Source organism: Lycorma delicatula, chromosome 11, assembly GCF_047948215.1.
Source record: "Lycorma delicatula isolate Av1 chromosome 11, ASM4794821v1, whole genome shotgun sequence".
In the NCBI taxonomy this organism is placed as follows: domain Eukaryota; kingdom Metazoa; phylum Arthropoda; class Insecta; order Hemiptera; family Fulgoridae; genus Lycorma; species Lycorma delicatula.
Genome location: NC_134465.1, coordinates 24,204,902 through 24,213,206, shown reverse-complemented (window position 1 = coordinate 24,213,206; position 8,305 = coordinate 24,204,902). Strand labels below are relative to the sequence as shown.

At 27.7% G+C, this 8,305-nt stretch overlaps 1 protein-coding gene across 1 annotated transcript; it reads left to right on the top strand.

The window, feature by feature from the left end:
- Nucleotides 1-5,127: 5,127 nt before the first annotated feature.
- LOC142332484 (uncharacterized) lies at nucleotides 5,128-7,035 on the top strand. Its single transcript, XM_075378934.1, has 3 exons — nucleotides 5,128-5,293; nucleotides 5,482-5,712; nucleotides 6,783-7,035. The coding sequence occupies exons 1-3, from the start codon at nucleotides 5,148-5,150 to the stop codon at nucleotides 7,033-7,035; spliced, it is 630 nt and encodes a 209-aa protein (XP_075235049.1). The 5' UTR covers nucleotides 5,128-5,147.
- The last annotated feature ends 1,270 nt before the right edge of the window (nucleotides 7,036-8,305 follow it).

Sequence of the window (8,305 nt, the reverse complement as noted above, 5' to 3'; positions counted from 1 at the left end):
TCGTGATTGCAAAGCAATTAATGATTTATCATCTGTAAGATATGGACATATGTCTTGACTAAAAATTTTCAACTTCTATTGATTAATATTCTAATTCTCGTAACCGTCATCAGTAATTAAAAACTGGAAGTTCTTTTTGTCAATTACTCTTTTTAATAGTTTTGTTCTCTTCAACATACTGTCTTATTTTATAATTTGAACGATTGTAATGAAGTTTTGCATACACAAGCAAGTTTTGAAAAACGTTCTTCTTTTTTAATACATATATCAATATTCTTATTTCAAGAATACTGATATTGGCTTCAGTATAGGAAGAGGTCGGAGTTTGCTCCTCAGGGAAGACAAAATTTGGAGGTTCTATTGAAAACATTGGTTAACGGCACCAAAATATATAATAATATTTCTAAAACTTAATACCTCTAGTGTGAATTGATCTAAATCGATTAAATATATCACGATGATTTCTGTGTTTGAGGCGATTCAATTTTCGAACAAATTCAGTCAAGGAGGATTAGACATGTGTAATTCTTAAATCTCCTTTCTCAAAGTTTTATTCAACGGGTATTTAAATTATATAACAGTATGTAAAACTCCTTACTAAGCTACAGTACTTGTGTTATATTTTAGCAATGGATTTTAAATTTTTTTCGTTGTTTGAGTAACATTAAATATTTATCTAGGTTCATATTTCTAATATCTCGGATGCACCGGAAAATAAATACAAGTTGAATTAATGGTTGCCGTATATATAAATATTTATAAAACCAAAATTCTAAATTTTTCATTATTCAGAAATTAATTTTTTTCTTATTATCTTATTCAGAATCCAAGGAAGAAACTTACTAACGAGCGGTACCAGTTTACCAGAAATTTTGGAAAATTCTCATTATCCGAATGATTATAATAATTTCTTAATGCAATTTTTAAGCGATCAAGGGAAAAATGATCTGGTAAATTTATTTGATACAAATCCATCTTTAATGAATGATGAAATCGAAAATTTGTTCACTTTATTTGAGAAAGAAAAGTTAAATCATCCAGACGGAAAATGGAAAGAAAGGTAAATACGTATACTTACGTAAATTGTAAAATTTTTTTTTTCATCTTATGTATAGTGTACTATTGTACTTTGACAGATATGTTAATGATTGAATAATTATATAAGGTTATTGGATATTTAAAAATTACTACTATATTAAAATGAATACATCTTATTTATTGTTTTTGTTTTCTTACAGAAATATTAATGATCCTAACAAAGCCAGTCTGAAGAATTTCTTAGAAAAATTCGATTTACCAGAAGATTTTGTAAAGTATTTTATGAACAGTTTGAGCCCCGATGGTGAACAAATATACGGGAATTGGTCAAATGTATACCCGGATTCTGTGCAAAGTTACATTAGCAACTTCAAAACATATTTTGATGACATTCCTAAAAACGGTCAGCCAAATGTACGATCGATTAAAAGGTATGCACAAATTTATTTTATTGTTTAATACAATTTTAATTGAACATTTCGTCAAAGATTTTCCGAATATATTTATTTTCTACCTTTTGAACCTGAGATACTTGGAAAATATCGATGTACTTTAGAAGGAAAATTCACATGGAACGTATATGTGAAAATACGTAATTATATAAACTCTTCCATATAACACTATTTACTCCAATTTTTTTATGCCCATTCGAAACTTGAATAATAAATGCGGATTTTTAATGAATTTTTTGAAATTGTTTATCAACACCCCTTCTATAATATGATAAAGCCGTTTATATTCTGACAAAAAACTAGTTTTCCATTTACTCTGGTTTCCCCAAATCATATCTATGATACATAATGCGTAATTAAGCGGAACGTTTTATCCATTGTTTATGTGGAATTTCTTTTTTTAAATGTCATCAAAATAATAATAAAATTTCAATGATCTCATTTTTATAATTCCTGATAACCGACTCTTTTTCTAGGGAGTCTTTAAGTACGGATTTAAATGTCACTTGTCTTTATTCTTTCGATAGGTGTTTTATTGTTCATCTTGTACCCCGTAAACAGTTATTTACGTTTTAAGTAGTTGAAATTCTGTTGATTTTTGTTTACTTCCGATTAGATTGATAACGATCGCGTACAGATATAAATAATCCTATGGTCGCTGTAGTTTGAGTGATTTTAAGACGTACTACACAAAGATATGGTATCATTTTGAAATTATTGAAGGGGTTCATTATTAGTATTAAGATTATTTATTAATTATAAGAGTTACGATTACGTCAGTTGTGCCGGATCATTGTTACAAATTAGAAAAACCGCCGATTTTGGTAATTACGTTTATATATTTTATACTTTCATTTGATAAAGTCGAATAAGTTTTCTTTTTCGATATTTTTGTGTAACGATGGTATGTTCGAAAAAGCAATTACAATTTTTTTTTATCATTATAAATATGAATAGAAAACCTGATCTTACGTAAGAAGCACAAAATAGCGGTAAACTAAATGAAGAAAAATTATATTATAAGTATTCGTATAAAATTAATGATATTTGTTTTTTCAGAATTCCAAACCAAGGTGATGTAAATACTTCTGCGTCCAACTTTGCACGTACACTGCTAGACGATAATGAATATCCAAAAGAACATATTGAAAATTACATTAGTTGTTTGAATAATCAAGGACAAGAGGATTTTTTGAAGTGGTTAAAAGGAGATAAAAATTCAGCAAGAGAATTGATAGACAGATTTAACAAATATTATCAGAATCGAGGTGAAACACATCCAAATAAATCGGGAGATAAAACCGGAAGGTAAAAAAACATTAATTAATTATTAAATAATCTTCACGGGATTGCAATAAAAAAATCGTATGTCTTTTTCACAGAATCGAGCAGTGATGATAATGTAATACAAAGACATTTTTATTAAAAAAAAATGATAAACAATTGAACACGCTCAGGTTTAATTTAAGTACAGTCATAATCTTTAAGAAAAATAGGATAATCTCCAATTTTACAGCGCTTTTTCATCATCAGAGTATTACGTAAAATTTTGATTTACAACATATTTATTCATTAAAAATAGCATGTACGACTTTTACAAAATATATTAAAACATAATTAAATTTTTATGCTCTTGTAGATGGACTATATTTTACATAAAAACGGTATTAAGTTCAACTTTTTTTCAACTCGTAATTGTTTATTTAAGTTTCTTAACCGTTTCTCAACGCAGAAGCCATTTTTTTTAGCAAGCTTATATATTTAAAGAAAAATTGTTTTAAAATCGTGAGATTGTCTAAATATTCTGCTGTTCAGAGTATTTCGTCGAATTCAGAATTATCCTTAAAATAAATGATTTTAATAGTTAAGCGTTATGTATTAGTCGTGTGGAGGAAACTTGGTTTTTGACCAGTGTCACTGAAATGGGCTTCAACTATGGTTTTCTGTATCCTTACACCAGGTGTAAAAGCACACATAGGTGTTAGACTTGTAAGACTAATACCTGTGTAATTTAATTTTAAACCAACATTGTTCCTCATCCTATAGATTATCGATCAAATGTGCTTCTATAGTTAACAATTTATGTCATTATTCTGTTTTAAATAATATTTGTACTTTCCAAATATATAAAAAGAATTACGAATATTAAATATTGTTTTATTTATCTATTAAATTTGTGATTTTTTTTATCTTTTAGTCCTCCTAACCAAGTTATGGATAGTGAAAGCAGATTAGTAAGGTTTTTGTCCACCGCTGGTGTACCTCAAGACACTATAAATCATTTACTTCATAGTTTAACTGATAAAGGTTTGGCAGAATACGATAATTGGTCTTCACAATATCCAGATGACATGAAAGATTCGGTTGAAAAATTTAGCAAATATTATAAAGATCACATATTACCAGAATATCGCCAGGAAAAATTACCAATGAAAAAAAGGTAAGAAAAAGTATTTAATGATTAATGTATTTAAAAACCAAAACCTGATGTCCGGTTACTGATAGTCCAGTTGCATATTAATTCATGCTTATTCAAACTTAGAAGCTACTAATTATTACAAGATGCTACCGTTCTGCCGTGGAGGTAAGTTATAACGGTAGTGTCTATAGTATAATTATAAATCTGTAAGCTTTGTTATTAAATATAATAGTAACATTATCTATATTTTGAAATATAAGGGTCATTCGTATAATAATGTTACAAACTTCGTTATTTACAAAGAAAATCTTAAGACGAAACCTCGTGATTGCAAAGCCATTAATGATTTATCATCTGTAAGATATGGACATATGTCTTGACTAAAAATTTCAACTTCTATTGATTAATATTCTAATTCTCGTAACCGTCATCAGTAATTAAAAACTGGAAGTTCTTTTTGTCAATTACTCTTTTTAATAGTTATGTTTTCTTCAACATACTGTCTTATATTATAATTTGAACGATTGTAATGAAGTATTGCATACACAAGCAAGTTTTGAAAAACGTTCTTCTTTTTTAATACATATATCAATATTCTTATTTCAAGAATACTGATATTGGCTTCAGTATAGGAAGAGGTCGGAGTTTGCTCCTCAGGGAAGACAAAATTTGGAGGTTCTATTGAAAACATTGGTTAACGGCACCAACATATATAATAATATTTCTAAAACTTAATACCTCTAGTGTGAATTGATCTAAATCGATTAAATATATCAGTATGATTTCTGTGTTTGAGGCGATTCAATTTTCGAACAAATTCAGTCAAGGAGGATTAGACATGTGTAATTTTTTTTTAAATCTCCTTTCTCAAAGTTTTATTCAACGGGTATTTAAATTATATAACAGTATGTAAAACTCCTTACTAAGCTACAGTACTTGTGTTATATTTTAGCAATGGATTTTAAATTTTTTCGTTGTTTGAGTAACATTAAATATTTATCTAGGTTCATATTTCTAATATCTCGGATGCCCCAGAAAATAAATACAAGTTGAATTAATGGTTGCCGTATATATAAATATTTATAAAACCAAAATTCTAAATTTTTCATTATTCAGAAATTAATTTTTTTCTCATTATCTTATTCAGAATCCAAGGAAGAAACTTACTAACGAGCGGTACCAGTTTACCAGAAATTTTGGAAAATTCTCATTATCCGAATGATTATAATAATTTCTTAATGCAATTTTTAAGCGATCAAGGGAAAAATGATCTGGTAAATTTATTTGATACAAATCCATCTTTAATGAATGATGAAATCGAAAATTTGTTCACTTTATTTGAGAAAGAAAAGTTAAATCATCCAGACGGAAAATGGAAAGAAAGGTAAATACGTATACTTACGTAAATTGTAAAATTTTTTTTTTCATCTTATGTATAGTGTACTATTGCACACTATAGTACTTTGACAGATATGTTAATGATTGAATAATTATATAAGGTTATTGGATATTTAAAAATTACTACTATATTAAAATGAATACATCTTATTTATTGTTTTTGTTTTCTTACAGAAATATTAATGATCCTAACAAAGCCAGTCTGAAGAATTTCTTAGAAAAATTCGATTTACCAGAAGATTTTGTAAAGTATTTTATGAACAGTTTGAGCCCCGATGGTGAACAAATATACGGGAATTGGTCAAATGTATACCCGGATTCTGTGCAAAGTTACATTAGCAACTTCAAAACATATTTTGATGACATGCCTAAAAACGGTCAGCCAAATGTACGATCGATAAAAAGGTATGCATAACTTTATTTTAGAATTTAAATTGAACATTTCGTTAAAGATTTTCCTTATATATTTATTTCAACCTTTTGAACCTGAGATACTTGGAAAATATCGATTTACTTTAGAAGGAAAATTCACATGGAACGTATATGTGAAAATAGGTAATTATAAAAACTCTTCCATATAATACTAGTTACTCTTCTTTTTTTTATGTCCATTCGAAACTTGAATAACAAATCCAAATTTTTATCGAATTTTTTGAAATTGTTTATCAGCACCCCTTCTATAACATGATAAAGCCGTTTATATTCTGACAAAAAACTAGTTTTCCATTTACTCTGGTTTCCCCAAATCATATCTATGATACATAATGCGTAATTAAGCGGAACGTTTTATCCATTGTTTATGTGGAATTTCTTTTTTTAAATGTCATCAAAATAATAATAAAATTTCAATGATCTCATTTTTATAATTCCTGATAACCGACTCTTTTTCTAGGGAGTCTTTAAGTACGGATTTAAATGTCACTTGTCTTTATTCTTTCGATAGGTGTTTTATTGTTCATCTTGTACCCCGTAAACAGTTATTTACGTTTTAAGTAGTTGAAATTCTGTTGATTTTTGTTTACTTCCGATTAAATTGATAATGATCGCGTTCACATATAAATAATCCTATGGTCGCTGTAGTTTGAGTGATTTTAACACGTACTACACAAAGATATGGTATCATTTTGAAATTATTGAAGGGGTTCATTATTATTATTAAGATTATTTATTAATTATAAGATTTACGATTACGTCAGTTGTGCCGGATCATTGTTACAAATTAGAAAAACCGCCGATTTTGGTAATTACGTTTATATATTTTATACTTTCATTTGATAAAGTCGAATAAGTTTTCTTTTTCGATATTTTTGTGTAACGATGGTATGTTTGAAAAAGCAATTACAATTTTTTTTTATCATTATAAATATGAATAGAAAACCTGATCTTACGTAAGAAGCACAAAATAGCGGTAAACTAAATAAATAAAAATTATATTATAAGTATTCGTATAAAATTAATGATATTTGTTTTTTCAGAATTCCAAACCAAGGTGAAGTAAATACTTCTGCGTCCAACTTTGCACGTACACTGCTAGACGATAATGAATATCCAAAAGATCATATTGATAATTACATTAGTTGTTTGAATAATCAAGGACAAGAGGATTTTTTGAAGTGGTTAAAAGGAGATAAAAATTCAGCAAGAGAATTGATAGACAGATTTAACAAATATTATCAGAATCGAGGTGAAACACATCCAAATAAATCGGGAGATAAAACCGGAAGGTAAAAAAACATTAATTAATTATTAAATAATCTTCACGGGATTGCAATAAAAAAATCGTATGTCTTTTTCACAGAATCGAGCAGTGATGATAATGTAATACAAAGACATTTTTATTAAAAAAAAATGATAAACAATTGAACACGCTCAGGTTTAATTTAAGTACAGTCATAATCTTTAAGAAAAATAGGATAATCTCCAATTTTACAGCGCTTTTTCATCATCAGAGTATTACGTAAAATTTTGATTTACAACATATTTATTCATTAAAAATAGCATGTACGACTTTTACAAAATATATTAAAACATAATTAAATTTTCATGCTCTTCTAGATGGACTATATTTTACATAAAAACGGTATCAAGTTCAACTTTTTTTCAACTCGTAATTGATTATTTAAGTTTCTTAACCGTTTCTCAACGCAGAAGCCATTTTTTTAGCAAGCTTATATATTTAAAGAAAAATTGTTTTAAAATCGTGAGATTGTCTAAATATTCTGCTGTTCAGAGTATTTCATCGAATTCAGAATTATCCTTAAAATAAATGATTTTAATAGTTAAGCGTTATGTATTAGTCGTGTGGAGGAAACTTGGTTTTTGACCAGTGTCACTGAAATGGGCTTCAACTATGGTTTTCTGTATCCTTACACCAGGTGTAAAAGCACACATAGGTGTTAGACTTGTAAGACTAATACCTGTGTAATTTAATTTTAAACCAACATTGTTCCTCATCCTATAGATTATCGATCAAATGTCCTTCTATAGTTAACAATTTATGTCATTATTCTGTTTTAAATAATATTTTTACTTTCCAAATAAATAAAAAGAATTACGAATATTAAATATTGTTTTATTTATCTATTAAATTTGTGATTTTTTTTATCTTTTAGTCCTCCTAACCAAGTTATGGATAGTGAAAGCAGATTAGTAAGGTTTTTGTCCACCGCTGGTGTACCTCAAGACACTATAAATCATTTACTTCATAGTTTAACTGATAAAGGTTTGGCAGAATACGATAATTGGTCTTCACAATATCCAGATGACATGAAAGATTCGGTTGAAAAATTTAGCAAATATTATAAAGATCACATATTACCAGAATATCGCCAGGAAAAATTACCAATGAAAAAAAGGTAAGAAAAAGTATTTAATGATTAATGTATCTAAAAACCAAAACCTGATGTCCGGTTACTGATAGTCCAGTTGCATATTAATTCATGCTTATTCAAACTTAGAAGCTACTAATTATTACAAGATGCTACCGTTCTGCCGTGGA

What these genes read in the sequence shown, in the direction of transcription:
- LOC142332484 (XM_075378934.1), top strand. Translation starts at nt 5,148, where the DNA reads ATGCAATTTTTAAGCGATCAAGGGAAAAATGATCTGGTAAATTTATTT. An exon ending in GACGGAAAATGGAAAGAAAG is followed by an intron (nt 5,294 to 5,481) that starts GTAAATACGTAT and finishes GTTTTCTTACAG; the next exon opens with AAATATTAATGATCCTAACA. An exon ending in AATGTACGATCGATAAAAAG is followed by an intron (nt 5,713 to 6,782) that starts GTATGCATAACT and finishes TTGTTTTTTCAG; the next exon opens with AATTCCAAACCAAGGTGAAG.